This window comes from Tupaia chinensis, unplaced genomic scaffold (genome assembly GCF_000334495.1).
Source record: "Tupaia chinensis unplaced genomic scaffold, TupChi_1.0 Scaffold000539_1, whole genome shotgun sequence".
Lineage (NCBI taxonomy): Eukaryota > Metazoa > Chordata > Mammalia > Scandentia > Tupaiidae > Tupaia > Tupaia belangeri.
This window is the reverse complement of record NW_006160052.1, coordinates 4,643,091-4,658,942: the sequence shown is the minus strand read 5'-3', so window position 1 is coordinate 4,658,942 and position 15,852 is coordinate 4,643,091. Positions and strand designations below refer to the sequence as shown.

At 47.7% G+C, this 15,852-nt stretch overlaps 1 protein-coding gene across 2 annotated transcripts in view; it reads left to right on the top strand.

Moving 5' to 3' along the window:
* GOT1 (glutamic-oxaloacetic transaminase 1) overlaps positions 1 to 15,644 on the top strand; it is a 29,741-nt gene extending 14,097 nt beyond the window's left edge. The window contains exons 3-9 of one of the 2 annotated variants that reach the window (XM_006157366.3): positions 6,867 to 6,990; positions 7,451 to 7,563; positions 7,827 to 7,931; positions 8,752 to 8,902; positions 8,985 to 9,150; positions 9,942 to 10,084; positions 14,801 to 15,644. In XM_006157366.3, coding sequence (XP_006157428.1) covers positions 6,867 to 6,990; positions 7,451 to 7,563; positions 7,827 to 7,931; positions 8,752 to 8,902; positions 8,985 to 9,150; positions 9,942 to 10,084; positions 14,801 to 14,940 — 942 coding nt within the window. In that variant the 3' untranslated portion in view covers positions 14,941 to 15,644. Of the gene's footprint in view, positions 1 to 6,866; positions 6,991 to 7,450; positions 7,564 to 7,826; positions 7,932 to 8,751; positions 8,903 to 8,984; positions 9,151 to 9,941; positions 10,085 to 13,532; positions 13,643 to 14,800 lie in introns of those variants that run through there. The other variant, XM_027775283.1, reaches the window with a different exon arrangement.
* Positions 15,645 to 15,852: the final 208 nt, after the last annotated feature.

The following is a 15,852-nucleotide window of genomic DNA, read 5'->3' as shown; positions in this document are numbered from 1 at the left end:
CTCAAGGATCTGAAGGCTTTGGGTGGAGATGTTGAGAGGGTAGCAGTTAGGGGTCACATTGGGAAGTCGCTCTGAAAGGCCAGTATTTCCACAGAGGGAGACGAAGTTTGAAAATGAGCTTTGGCAACTGGGGGCCTATCTTCTGAGATGTTGTATAAGTTAGAATTCTGTTGTTGACAAATGAAAACTAAGATTTCATGTTGGGGAATGACTTCCTCTAACACTGTATTTCATGTACCGTTATTTGTTTATTTTGAAAAAAGAGTGATTCAAATTTATTTATTTGTTTGTTTAAATTTTGCTATAGGGCATGTGCACCCACCAGAGAGACAGAGAGCCTCCAGGTCTGGAACTCAAACCGTGGTCAGCCATGGGGAAGTCCAGCGCCTAATCCACCATGCCACCTCCTGACCCCAATTTTTATTTTTAAATAGCTTTTTTTTTTTTTTTTTTTTTTTGGCTATAGGGTGTGTCCACTTGCTAGAGAGAGGCAGAGGGAGCGAGAGAAAATAGGAAATCACCCCTAGGGGGGATAGCCGTGCCACAGTTCCTTCTCCATTCGGGATTTTCGGCATGCACATACACACACTCAGTGTGACTTTCAAGATGCCAGGTCCAGGACACGTACCACACAGTATGCCATGTGGATCCAGCCACCTTAGCCTCTACTCCACATGCTGGCCCTGTGCACAGTTTCTAATGATGGGCAGATGCTTGTTGATCCCTGTTCCGATCACGTAGCACCGTAAGGTTTGGAGCCATTGCTTGTAGCCCTGACCTGGGAACGTAGCCCTTTCTCTTAATCTGCTTCATCCCAAGTTGACCATGTGATCATGTGACAATTTTTTTTCATTAATTTTGCTAGGGAGCCTGCATGCTTGCTGGCAAGAGAGATAGGGAGGGGGAAAGTGAAAAAGCATGCCCTCGCCATGAATGGGCATGGCCACACTGAATCCTTTCTCCATCTGTCCCTCCTGTTGGGATTTTGTGCACGTACACACGTGTATCTTGCATGTGTTTCAAGCTGCCTGGTCTGGGACTTGAACCATGCTATTCACCATGTGGAATCCAGCAGGCTTAACTACCACACCATCAGCTGGTCTGATCAGAGAATAATTTTAAATGATAGCATGGCAGCAAATATCTGGGGAAACACCGGCTCTTCAGAGCAGTTTCCCAGTGCGACCCCTAATCTCTGCCCGCTTTCGGTCTGGTGGAGGGTGCTCTCGTGGAATCTGCGTCACCCCGGGCACCAGCTGCTTCTCAGTTCTGGTCCGTGTCTTTCATCTGCTTTCCTTGGAAGTCCTCACACCCCCAGGCTGCTTTCTTAGCTCAGCCCTCCATCATCTCATTTGGACATTACTTTTTTTCTTCTCAAGATTTAACACTAGCAGGTCCTTTGCTCATTTTGAGGAGACTCATTTGTTTAACCCTTCGTTACTTTCCCCCCTTACTCCCTATTACTTGTCGCTGTTTAAATCTTAGGCGCCAGACCACACGTCTGATTTTCATCTCCTGCACAGTCATGTTTCTGCGTCTGAAATGGCTGCAGTTCTGAGTAGGTGGGAGAGCCCATGGGCCGAAACGCCCTGCCGTTATGGCACCCCAGCCTCACTCAGACCGCGGCCTCTAGGGGACGGGGCTCTTGCTGTGGCTCGGATCCCTTACCGCTATCTTCTTTAGTCATGGAGCTCAGTGCCTGCTGATGTTGAAGCCGGTGCCAGTTCTGGGAGAGCGGCTGGGGGCACCAGATGGACGTGGCATGGCCCCGGTCATGAGCAACCCCTGTCAGCTCTCCTCCTCACAGCGAAGGCACAGCCTCAGCAAATTGTGGTCGCAGACCACCGTGTGACACCCTACGCACAGCAGGCCCTTTTATCCGCGTCTACACTCTGCAGTTTGTTGCCCTTGGTGTGGCACCATAAGATATTTTACGAGACTCCATTCCTTTTTTTTTTTTTTGGAGAGGTTTTTGCTATACGGCACGTGCACTCACCAGACAGACAGAGAGAGACAGATAGAAAGTGAGAAATCACTCCCCAGAGGAGATGGCCATGCCTCAATCCCTTTTCCTCCGTTCTCCTCTCGGGATCTTGGGCATGCACACACAGGCGCCCGGCGTGAGTTTTAAGCCACTGGGTCCGGGACACGAACCGCAGTCAACTACGTGGGAGTCCAGCGACATAGCCATTATGCTAACTGCTGGTCCCGAGACTCCATGTCTATAACCTTTTTTTTTATAAGAAATAGAATATTTTATTATTTCTTTTTTTGCTGTAAAGTTGTTGCTTCAACTGTATAAAATAGCACTAGCACATGTAGTATATTGCATAAGTAAAGTAGAACTGTTCAACAGTATACAGTTAACAAACATTTTTCTCCTTTCCCAGTTATTTCCAATGGAGAGAAAATGAAATATTCTGACCCAAATCCAGAGATTGTTATAAGCACAATACAGTGTTCTATAATACTTAAGATAACAGTGTTACCACTAATTGTGTAATTTTTATAACTAGTTTTTAATCACAGATAATTTCATGAGTTCTGAATGCTTGTAAGTAGTCTAAGAACCATAGAGTACTGTGAAAAAGATGCATTTTATGTTTATTAAAAATATGATCATTAGAAAGTTAAGGGGTATTTCTTTCTAGTAGTGGTATTTAGAGTAGTTTCTTTTTCTACTGATATTGCTAAAAATTGCTATTTTCAGTTTATCAACCACTAATTTAAGGGAACTATGCCTGGATTAAGTTGTTTTATGTTACTTTGTTGAAGGGTTCTGCTTCCACTGTTCCGTAGACTCTACGTACTTCTCATAGGCTTCTTCACTCCTTCGTCTGTCTAGTTCTGAAGGGTGACGCAGTGTCGTCCCGCACGGCCAATCATCTTTGCGACAAGATTTGTTGGCAAGTCCTGGATTTTCTGCAAGAGCTTCATTAACTTCAGTGACTTCTCCCAACAGGAGAATAGAGTTCACCAGCAGCTCTCACACTTCCCAAGCACAAATCGTCGCGTGTGCAGTTTTGTCCCAGCTTCAGGCAGATCACAGTAAACCGTATCTCCCCCAGCTTCCTGTGCAGAATTCATGGTTCCCACCTTGCCAACACCATTTTCTGTTGCTATCCATTCGTGTTTCTCTATTCATGTTTCTCCATTCATATTTCTTACACACTGACAGCAGAGCCAGTCTGTGCTCAGGGTCCAGACCGCACCCAGCCTCAGCTGCCAGGACCACAGCCAGCAGGGCCCCGTGGGCACCGAGATGGTGCTCAGGCTGCAGGCTACGGGACACGGCCACGGCCCGCGCTCTCCACGCGGCTTGCAGTGCAGGGGTGCTGAGGGTCACAGTGCTGCTCCAGCCTGCCTGGGGCAGGGATGGGGAGGAGCCACGCAACTTTTTAATATAGTATATAGTTACAATTGTCTTATTTTATTGTTATTGTTGTTAATATCTTACTGTGCCTAATTTGTAAATAAACTTTATCGTGTCTTGGAATGTATCCCCACAGGTACGGGGGACTAGTGTGGCAGATACAGAGTCTAGGTCTAATCTTAGAATCGTAGAGTTCTGAGGTCTAGGCCCACTCTAAAGTTCGCTGAGATCTAGTTGCCCAACTCCTCGAGCAGTCTACCCTTTCTTCCCTTTGATGTTATTATTTCCATTTGTGCCAACTAGGGGACTTTTCTTGGGCTCTAGATCAGTTTGTCAAACATCAGTTCACAAAATGGACAAATTGTTGAATTACTCATTCACTGAAAACTTGTTTCTATTAATTGCTGATGTTTAGAGCAACTTGTGTTTCACTGAGGCCATCAGAATATATATACATATATTTGTTTTTTTTTTGGAGAGATTTTCACTGTAGGGCGCGTGCTCTCGCCAGACAGACAGACAGAGAGAGACATAGAGACAGAAAGCGAGAAATCACCCCCCAGGGGGGATGGTCACACCGCAATCCCTTCTCCTCCATTCTCCTCTCGGGATCTTGGGCATGCACGCACACGCGCCCGGCGTGAGTTTTAAGCCACCGGGTCCGGGACACGAACCGCAGTCGACTACGTGGGAGTCCAGAGACATAGCCATTACGCTAACTGCTGGTTCCCCATATTTTTTTTTAGAGAGAGATTTTATCTTTTTGTGTGCTGTAGGGCATGTACGCTTGCTAGAAAGACAGACAGAGACAGAGACAGAAAGTGAGAAGTCACGCCCCAGGGGGGATGGCCATGCCATGCTACCCCTTGTCCTCCATCCTCCTTCTGGGATCTTGGACACGCATGCACACACACCAGGTGTCATTTTCAAGCCACTGGGTCTGGGGGTTGAACTGTGGTCAGCCATGTGGGAGCCCAGAGATGTAACCATTACACCATCTGCTGGCCTGCCATCAGTACATATTTAAAGAAAGATAATTCCTCGAGGATTTATTTTACGTGTCATATATATCATGAGTCTCAAGGATTAATATTAGTGAAGTGAGTTTATGTCTTTTTAAATAATTATTTTTTAAATTTTATTTATTGTTTCATTTATTTTAGTTTGACCAGAGAGAACAAGAGTTAAAGTGAGAAAGCAAGCCACCAGGTCCGGGACTCAAACCGTGGTCAGCTATGTGGGAGTGTCCAGTACCTTAACCACCACAACACCTGGCTTATGTCTTTAAAGACATTTTCAATCTAGTTTGTTGACTACCTATTTAATCTATTTTCTTCTTCTTCTTTTTATTTTTATTTTTATTTTTAAAGGAATTTGCTTTGTGGAGTGGGAGAGAAAGGGCAGTTAAAAGTTCGTCACAGGGGGTGCCAGATGGTGGAGTAGCCGTTGAATGTGACGAGTAGGCTGACCAACCCAGGAAGGTTCCGGGTTCATGATCGGAGACCTGCCTGAGGTTACATGCACGTCCGTGATCCAGGGCTGGCTGGGGCTGGGTGTGGAGCCCAGTGTCAAGAGCCTTTCGGCTGTACTCTCTCACTCTCGCCGTTTCTTTCAGGCTGTTTCTCTCACTCATGGAAGAAATTAATCAACTTTTTTTAAAAAGTTGAGAACAGGAGACGAAAAATTATGCTTGGCAATGTTTTCACTATCTGCACTACATCTGCCATGTTTCCATGGTGACGTAAAATCCTGTCCAGGGAAATCTTGCATATTTGCGCAGCAGTATTAGCTTTGGAGAATTGCTTAGGTGTCTGAAATGTAAAACAAGATTTGAAATTGATATTCAAGGTGGCTGGATGACAAATTCTTGAGAAGCAAATAGTCGTCTGGGCTGAATCACCTTGGTAGTGCCTCAGGAGACCACAGCGGGGGCAGAACCTTTATGGTAACGGCATGGCTCAGCAGGGACCGCGGCAGAGAACAGAGGAGCTGGTGCGTGCTTGCCCCGCCACTGCCCCGGCCCCCCAGGCCATGCGGCTGGGCTCGGGTCCTCATCTTAAATGTCAGCTTTGCTCACGTTGCACGTTTTTCAGCTTTGCTCACGTTGCACGTTTTAGGTAGTGCTCCTGCACAGACGCTCAGACCTGAGTGCAGAGAGCACACTGGAGAGTAACAGTGGTGATAGTCGGTATCACTGCCTTGCTCCTGGCTTAAATGACATTTCTGCTAATGATTCGTGGTTCATCATGAAGCTGACTTACAGGTCAAACAAACACAGTTTTGTTTTCACTTACTTTCATGAAGTATTCATCATTTCCTACTTTACTGAGCATTTATATCAAAAATGGCTACGTTTTTCTTACCTGTTATGATGATCTTTGGAGTTTTCTCTAGAGCATAATACACACACACACACACACACACACAGATATATTAAAGCATTTTTAAAATTTTATTTATTTATTATTTAACTTGACAAGAGAGAAACAGAGACATAGAGAAAATGAGAAAGCAAGCCACCAGGTCTGGGACTCAAACTGTGGTCAGCCATATGGGAGCCCAGTGCCTTTAACCACTATGCCAATAGTTGTGCATTTGTGGGATGACTCACTTGATCAACAGTGTTTGTTTTCAGATGTGCTGTTGGATTCATCTATCCATTAATGTGTATGTGGGAAGTTAGTATCAAAGATACACACCGAGGCTAGGTCTCTCTTTTTCCCACTTCTTTCCCATTGTCATCTCAGTGTCAGTGCTTTATTTGTTTTTTTAATTAAATTATTTATTTAATTTTATTTGTTATTACTATTATTTTTTAAATTTGCTACAGGGCACACACACTTGTCAGAGAGAGAAAAAAAGTGAGAAAGCAAGCCACCAGGTCCAGGTCTTGAACCACAGTCAGCCATGTGGTAGTCTAGCACCCCAACTACCATACTGCCTGCTGGCTCCTTTATTAGGCTTTTAAAGGTTTTGTTTTATTATTTTTCTAAATTATTTTTATTATTTATTATTTTTATTTTTTTGGCTTGTTTCTGAGGAATAATAAGGCTGAGTTTCAAAGATGAGGGTACCACAGAGTGATGTCAGCGGCCAGCTGGAAGCTCTGTTTCACAGGCTTCTGCCGGAGGGAAATTTTGACCTTGGGATGGATGCTGGAGAGGCGGGTTTCCTCCACGGCACACACTACTGTGGGCTAGGTATGTTCTCCACTTCTCGTTGAGAAGGGACGCTCCCCCTGGAGTCACACCTTGCAGGTAGGAGACCTGCCCCACCTGCTGAATAGCTGGTAGCTTCGAGCCAGGTGCTTCACCTTCGCCTCAGTTTCCTCATTTATAAACACGGCACCTTCTTCATGGAGTCACGGGGTTTTCATGAGAGGGTGCGTTGACGGGCGGAGCGTGGAGAGGGCATGAAGTAAGCGCTCATCATTATCTTACTTTTGCTAATAGTACCCAGCCTCACCGTTTTCCTATGACTGCTTCTTCCCTAGGTAGGAGGTGTGCAGTCTTTGGGGGGAACAGGTGCACTTCGAATTGGAGCGGAGTTCCTGGCGCGATGGTACAATGGAACAAACAACAAGGACACGCCTGTCTACGTGTCCTCACCGACCTGGGGTGAGTCTGAGCTCTAGTGAGAGGAGAAACAGCGAAGCCCGAGAGGTTTACCCTCAAGACTCTCACTGGTTACACAGGATGTATACTCCAGCCCCGGAACAGCGAACCGTGGGAATGGCTCGAGCAGTGGAGTATGGAAGTACACAAGCAGTCTGGTGCTCCGTTTCAGATTAGGAATACCGTTCCCGGGACTCCTAGTAGACTTGTCTTGTAGTTGTGTAGCAGCTGCCCAGAGGTGGTATAAAATGGAGCGAGGAGCCTCTGGGGTGGGTTGTTGGTTTTGCATTAATTAACGTGAGGGTCGGACCTGTTGTTGGTCGCAGTCGTCCTTCTGTGTCTCGGCCCTGCCTTGGTACCCAGTGGACATCAAGTCTGGGGAGCTGGCGGCTGATGTGGCCCTTCCAGTGATGCCTCCTCTCCTCTGTAAGAGCAGTTCAATGTTTTATCTCTTTGCTTGCAGAGAATCACAATGGCGTATTTTCTGCGGCTGGTTTTAAAGACATTCGGTCCTATCACTACTGGGATGCTGAGAAGAGGGGACTTGACCTCCAGGGTTTCCTGAATGATCTGGAGGTGAGTGACTGGAAAGAAAAACGAGAGGATGCTATGGTGTCGGGACCGGTGGGGAAAGTCTTCGGGTCAGTTAAGTGAGAGTCTGAGACGCCTTCCCCAAACCAGGTGGTGGTTCTGGAATAGTGCGTGGAGGAAGGCACAAAGAGATGGCAGGGTGATGCGCGTACGGTTGCCCTTTGCCCTTCATTGCCGGCCCCTCTGCTCCTGGCTCTGCCTCCGCCATTACTACTAGTTGAGAGCTGACAGAGCTGCTTTGTCCTCAGAGTGCGCCCGAGTTCTCCATCTTTGTCCTCCATGCCTGCGCGCACAACCCAACGGGAACCGACCCAACCCCGGAGCAGTGGAAGCAGATCGCTTCTGTCATGAAGGTAACTGCTCTTCCCGAGCGTCTCTAGAAAACTGGTATGCATTATCATTTCATGTGTTCAGAAGCTTTACTGTTTACTGAGGAGTTTGAAAAATGGAGAAAAGTCCAGAGAAGAAAATAAATAACACTAAATGTTACGACCTAAGGAAAGACACTGTTAATGTTTTGGTAGGTAGAATGTCAGACTTTCTGTGCATGCACAAGCATGTGCATGTGTGTGTGTCCACACGTGTGCGTGCGCGACTGATAGGACTTGGGATGCACGTGGATAAGGGGGATGAGCTGCAGAGGTAGGAGTCAAGGTACACCCCGGTGTCTGCCCTGGACGGTTTGGGGAGAGAAGTGGCGTCCACTCAGAGGAAGCGTTCAACCGAAGGGGCGGGCTCAGTGTGGAAGCCCTTGGAGGGACTGGGGTGATAAGGACAGGCCACTCTGGCTTCCTCATCTTGAGTGTCCCATAGAATAGCCCTGAGGTGGTGCCGAGGCCTGGGCACGTCAAGCCTGCGCTGGACTAATTTGCCACACCAGGAATCCACGGAGAGGAACGCACCAACATGGGATGGTCCCTTCATGCCTCAAAACTAAGCCCCATCAGCCACGCTGCTTCGTGACGCTCTAGGGCCATACACTTGAACATGCAGGGTCTGCTGAAATTGATGGGGTTGTTGGTTGGTGTTTAGCTGAACAGAGAAACAGATGTGACGTGGTGGTTGGGGGCGTAGAGCTGAGAAATGGAAGTGGAGAAATGGACGATGCTAGAACTCCCAGTTCTGAGGTTGGTTCCAGAATTTCCTGCCCTGACTCACTCTCCTTCCCCCCAGCGCCGGTTTCTGTTCCCCTTCTTTGACTCAGCTTATCAAGGCTTTGCATCTGGAGACCTAGAGAAAGACGCCTGGGCCATTCGCTATTTTGTGTCCGAAGGCTTCGAGCTCTTCTGTGCTCAGTCCTTCTCTAAGAACTTCGGGCTCTACAGTGAGTGCTCCCCGAGGGACAGCCCTGCCACTCCCCCTCCGCCCCCCGTGAGCAGCTGAGGCTGATTGTCCTCCCTCTTCAGATGAGCGAGTGGGGAATCTGACCGTGGTCGGAAAAGAAGCTGATAGCATCCTGCGGGTCCTTTCCCAGATGGAGAAGATCGTGCGCATTACTTGGTCCAACCCGCCTGCCCAGGGAGCTCGGATCGTGGCCTGTACCCTCTCGAATCCTGAGCTCTTTAAGGAATGGTAAGAGGCCCAAAGCCTGGGGGGCGAGGGTAGGAACGCAGAACCGTAATCATCCCGTTACACGTAAGGGCTCATGCTTCTGGCAGAGGCGGGACGAAATCAGTTTAACCTCTTTGGGCCTCAGATTTTTCTGTGAAGTAGGGCTGACCCTGACCTCACCTGTGCGTAGCACAGCACCCAACAGAAGACGGAGCACTCAGTGGGTGGCGGTTCCCCCAGGCCCCAGTCCTTGCTTTCCTTCCCCGTAAAGTTGGAAATCACAGGAAGGAATTCCTGATGGAATCTGATTACCCAGCTTTAAGGTAGTGTGTCCATCTGGGGGCTCTTCATTCTCACCTCTGACTTACACACACCTCCCCTCGTTTAGAGCAGAGGGGTGGAAGTCTGCAGCCTGAGGGCAGGCCTGAGAAACCACAGTCCTGTCTGTCAATGCCTCGATGTGGCTCGAATTGAAACATTAGTGGTATCAGACCCAGTGGGCCCAGCATAATACTAGATTGCACCAGTAAATACCAGGGCACTTCAGAAACTCTATGAAAGTAGAATTAAAGTACAAGTTTATTTTGGTGCAAAAAAAAAAAAATTGAAATCTGTGCATTATTTTTTCATAATACGCATTTTCCGTGAACTTTTTGAAGACATTGCATCCAGGCCTTTCCTTTTGTCCCAGCCAGGTATCCATGTACCGTAACAGGCAGGTTTTGGTCCCGTGTTCAGCTTTAAAACCTGCACGTTCTCAGGTACCGGTGTCCTGACTGGCTTGGTATTTATTATCGCTGTCCCTGCTTCAGGACAGGGAACGTGAAGACAATGGCTGACCGGATTCTGACCATGAGATCAGAACTCAGGGCACGATTAGAAGCCCTCAAGACCCCCGGGACCTGGACTCACATCACTGATCAGATTGGCATGTTCAGCTTCACCGGGTTGAACCGTAAGTGCCCCTCACACCCTGAGCTCATGCTCACAGACACGCTCACAGAGCACATGGACACGCAGCACCCTGCTCGGTCGTTGGTCTCAAGCTCCCCTCTGTTAGTCGCTGCCTCGTTGGTCAACCGTGATTTTGGACCAGAGCAAGCCAGGTTATCTCAGGGTGAGCCAGCACCTCCTGAACCCCAGGGGTCTCAGGAGAGAGTGTCGTGTCTGCCCTGCTGACCTGTAGCCAAGAGATTCCATTTTCATTCGCTGGGAAGTGGCTCCGAGCCAGCTGGGAATTAGCAGGGTTTGTAGCTTGCAGCCTTGATTGGGAAGCTGTTTCTCATAAATACTTTGGTTCTTTTGGTTTTATGTTAATCCTAAGCATAAGATTATTCAGGAACCTAATTTTTTAAAAAATTGACATCATTTTACAGATTTGTAGGGATTCAGTGTGATTTTTCTGTAAAGATTGCTGCGCATAATGATTAAATGAAGATAATTAGCATGCCCATCATCTTACACGTGTGTCGTAACTTTGTGTTGGGAACAAATTCTCTTTTTTCAGTTACTGTGAGATATAAGAGGTTGTCATTAACTATATTCTCCCTACTGTATTTTATAACAGTAGAAATTGTTCCTCTGACCCATCTGTAATTTTGTTTCTCTTAATCAGTATCCTTGTATTTCTCCCTCCCCTGCCATCCTTTGTCAGTCTCTAGTAGTCATTTTTCATTTCTCTACTTTCATGATAAATTTTTTTTTTGAGAGGTTTTTGCTGTAGGATGTGTGCACTCGCCAGAAAGAGAGAGACAGAGAGATAGAAAGTGAGAAATCACTCCCCAGGGGGGATGGCCATGCCACAATCCCTTCTCCTCCATTCTCCTCTTGGGATCTTGGGCACGCAAGCAGACATGCCCGGTGTGAGTTTAAGCCACCAGGTCCGGGACTCGAACCATGATCAACTATGTGGGAGTCCAGCAACATAGCCATTATGCTAACTGCTGGTTCCCATGATAATTTCTTAACAGGCCTTTCCTAGTTTCAAGATACTGGCCTCAATATAATAATAATAATAATAATAATAATAATAATAATAATAATAATAATAATAAGGTTGCAAAGTTCTCTCTTCATAGATAAGAATTTACATTAGTATTTGGGATTAAAAGTGGATTGAAAATCTGTTGGCCAGCCATTAGTAGGGTGTATCTGTGTTCAAGGGTCCCTTCCAATCATGGAGAATTCATTTGTTTAATAAGTAATTCCCGAGCACCCGCTGGTCAAGCCACTGTCAGGCAGTGCGATGCAGCCACTCACTGTGTCTAAGTGCCTCTAGGAAGGGACATGTGGCGGGCTCAGGTGCAGGTGAAACAGCTGAGGCACCAGGAGGTGTCTGGCCACTGGGTCATCCGAATGCCAGTTTGAATTGGGCTCAGGAAAAGCCACAGGAAATAAACATAAATGAGAGCGATAGTGGAGATTGTATTGTGGATCTCTCAAAGTACCGTGGGTGAAATGAAGCGACCCAAGTAAGTAAAGGCCAGGGCAGTTGGCTGTAGGTGTCCCGTGCCTGGAATGGAGAATTAGTTCACTTCGATGAGTGTAGTCGTCCTTGTACAACCACAAAAGCGTTTAGCGTAATGGAAATGGTCCTTAGTGGTAATCCAAAAGCACGAGACGGGATATGGTCCATGACATGGTCACAGCCTCCCACTACCCAGAGCAGGAAGTCTGTTTTACTGTGAACGAGAAAACGTGCTCATAACACAAGTTATATTTTTATTTTGAACAGTTGACATCGTTTACTCTCTTTAAAAACATGGTTTTAAAATACCTTTTCCCCTTCTCAACATTTTATTAGGAAAGGCTTTTTTTCCTTTTGTTTTTCCTATCCCCCCCAATCCCAGTTTTGCTATAGGGCGTGTGTGCTTACTGGAGAGAGACAGTGACAGGGAGAGTGAGAAATAGCCCCAGCGTGGGGATGGCCATGCTGCAGTCCCTTTGCGTCTTAGCATTTCGGGCACACACATACGTGCTCCTGGTGAGTTTTTGAAGCCACCGGGTCTGGGACTCTAACCGTGCGGTCAGCCATATGGGGTACAATGTCTGAACCTCTGTGCCACTGGCTGGCCCATGGAACAGTTCAACACAGGGAAAAGCTGGAAGGACTGTACGGGACCCTCCGGCCCACCACCACATACCGACCACCTATTTCTACAAGTCCCATGTTACTGCGGCTCCTTTAGTGTTTCTCCATCAGAATGGTCTTGAATTCGGAGTCTGCTGATGCCTTTAGGAGATCTGTGAAGCCCCTGAAATTATACTAGAAAAATAGTGCGTGTCTGTAATTGGCATTTCTGTAGGGAGAGCCCGTAACTTACTCTAGCTTTTCTTCTAAGAGTTTTTGCCATGGGTGTGTGCACTCACCTGAGAGAGACAGAGAGCGGAAGAGAGAAATCATCCCCCGGGGCATGGCCACACCACAGACCCTTCTCCAGTCTCCTCTTGGGATTTTGGGCATGCACACTCACGTGGCACGGTGCATTTCGAGCCAGGGGATCTAGGACTCGAGCTGCACAGTTGGCCGGGTGGGACCCAGTGCCCTCACCACCATGACACCTGCCAGCTCTGGAAGACCCATTTTTATTTAAAAAAAAAATAAATAAATAAGCGCTGAGAGCCCTGTAAGCGCCACCCCCACAGCTCTGGACCGCGAGGCTCTGCTTCCTCTCAGTGACTGTGTGTTCACACAGCGAGAGCTGGTCAGGGCAGCTGCTGGAGCTGCTTTGTTTGTCTGCGGGGACCCAATGCGGCCGGCACTGAGTCCAGAGTCTGGTTTTCCACCTCCATAGGGAGGCAGCTGGTGTCGTGGGTCAGGGGAGAGCCGAGTCAGGAGTCACGCCACCTGTCCACATCCACCTCCCGCAACTGCGCGACCACGGGAAAGCCCCCGCTGCCCTCTGAGATGGGGTGGGAAGGCTCTCACCCAAATTAGCTGGGTTCAGGTAGAGTGCTTAGAACCCTGCCCGGCACATGGTGTTTTTTCTTTCATTATTTTGATTTTATTATCATTTTTCTGTTCTCTCAGATTGACAGTTTTACCTAGGTCAAAACCAGCTAAAACATTTCTGTTAAAGTTGAGTCTTTTTTTTTTCTTTTAAGGCATGTTTACTTCTTTTATTATAGAGAGAGAGGGAGACAGAGAGAGGTACCCACATCAGGGTCTCCGTGCTGCAGCCGACCCTTAGTCTCAGCCAGGTTGGCTCACGGGCATGCCTGCGACTCCCAGCATGCTCAGGGAGGCACCCTGGATTTTTTTCCCATGGGTCCCGTTGCATGACAGCTACAACACTGCCTAGCCTTCAGCTAAAATTCTGTCGTGGTTTTATAAAAAAGCTAAACTTCCCTAGGGATTGTGGCATAAAGGAAGTACAGGCAGTCCCTTCCTGTTTCATCCACAGGACATTTCTGCAAGTGCAGGGCCCCTCTGCATCTGAAGGGGGAGCTGAGAAATGAATGGAGGCCTGACGGTGCCAGCGTGGAGAAGTCCGTGTAGTTTTTCGGCCTGTTGGTTTATTCACATTTATCAGCGACTTCTAATGCACGGGACCTTGCCCAGTGTACTGTAAAAATGAAATGTCAAGGGGATGGCAGGTGGCAGGTGGCAGTTAAGGTGCCGGGCTCCCACGTGGCGACTAAGGTTTGAATCCTGGACCTGGTGGCCTGCTGTCTCACTTTCTCTATGTGTCGCTCTCTGGTCAAATTAAATGATAATACTACTAAATAAAATCAAGTAAATAATTCTTTAATAAAAATGAAATGTTGAGGGCCAGCAGATGGCATGGTGATTAAGGCTCTGGACTCTCGCATGCCAACTGCGTTTGAGTCCGGGACCTCATGGCTTGAAATTCATGCCAGGGGCCTGTGCACACATGCCCAAGATCCCAAGAACAGAATGGAAGAGGAGGGATTGTGGCATGGTCATGCTTCCTGAGTGATTTCCCACTGTCCCTCCCTCCGTCTCCCTCTGGCAAGTGCACGTGTTCTATGGCAAAAACCCCAAAAAAGGGAAGCGAAGTGTTGAAGGGTGGTTGCTGCTAGGTGCTTGGGCGTGAGCGGGCAGGTCAGGGAAGCGCTAACGGAGTACTTAACCAATGTCCATGCCACTGGAATGTTCTTAAGTCTAATGATCAATTCGTTTTTGTTTTTTTTGAGAGGTTTTTGCTATAGCGCACATGCTCTCGCCAGAAAGACAGATAGGGAGAGACAGAAAACCAGAAATCACCCCCCAGGGGGGATGGCCATGCCACAGTCCATTTTCCTCTTGGGATTCTGGGTATGCACACACACGTGCCTGGCGTGAGTTTAAGCCACCGGGACCGGGACTCAAACAATGGTTGACTACATGGGAGTCCAGTGACATAGCCATTATGCTAACTACTGGTCCCTAGTGGTCAATCTTAGTTAATAGGGATGTCCTGGTTTGTGTAAAGTGTGAGGTTTGGTTGGGAGGCAGTCCTAGATTAAAATTCCTACCAGAAGTAGCCATGACGACCTTCCCAAGGATTGGAAGGTTAGCCAGTGTGAGTCCTTTTAGAACCCCGAGCCTATTTTTCTATTTGTCATTTGGACAAAATAGCTCCTTAAGTTTTGCTTGTCTATGTCAAGAACTTTCCCTTCTTAAAGGGTCCCTGCTGCTCTGACTGTGTCTTCTTTTGGTTTTCAACAGCCAAGCAGGTTGAATATCTGATCAACGAGAAGCACATCTATCTGTTGCCAAGTGGTCGGATCAACATGTGTGGCTTAACCACCAAAAATATCGATTATGTGGCCACCTCCATCCATGAAGCAGTCACCAAAGTCCAGTGAGGAAACACCGTCCAGTGCAGCTCCACCAAAGCAGCTCTCCGTCCCGCGTGTTCCCCGCCCGCACAAACCTAGATGAACGAATCATGGATTAGAGACCTCACTGCAAGATGCATGGGCTGCTCTGGTCGCGGGGGCCTGTGTGAAAGCAGGCCCCACGGGAAGAGATCATCCCTTGAAAAGAATAGGGGGCTTGGGATTAGAGCCTTTTGGAGGCCAGAGCAAATTAGGATTTTTATTTACGAGTAAAAAAGTATTGTGATCATGAGACAGAGCTATCTTGTCCCCTCGCTAGACGCAGGAGTGTCGTGTTGCTCGTGTATTTCTGTGTGTCTCTCCACTCTGCACATGGTCCCAAAGATCACGTCTGAAGGAGCCAGGTGTGATTATGGGCACCAACCGTGGCATTAAAACTCACCTCTACCCAGAGTGTTTCGTGTCCGCGCTCTTCCTGCATGGCTGTGTCCCTAGTCCTATGCTTCAGGTCTTTAGGGCAGCCGTGGTAATAAATCTATTAAATGATCTCTCTCTCTCTCCCTCACACACACACACACACACACACACACACAGATACACATTCTGAAATGAAAGTCTCACAGAACACTATTTGCCCTTGTTACGTGAAGTGCATTCTGGTATTTTTTAGTCCATTCTAGTGTGTTGTGTTCTACTTCACTAAGAAAAATAAAACAAAAATGTTGACTGAGGCGCGTGGAATCGATTTTGCGATCCACTCCCGGGTCGTGACCTACAGTTGGAGTGAACGCTGTAGAGGGATCTAGCGGCTAAGGGAGACACCGACACGTGTTCTCCCAGGACAGCCCCGTGCGTGAGTTCATGGTACCGTACTGTGTCGGTTTTGTGGGCTTATTCAGAGGCTGGGCCCCCTCCGTTAATTAAAGGAACCGGGCTCCC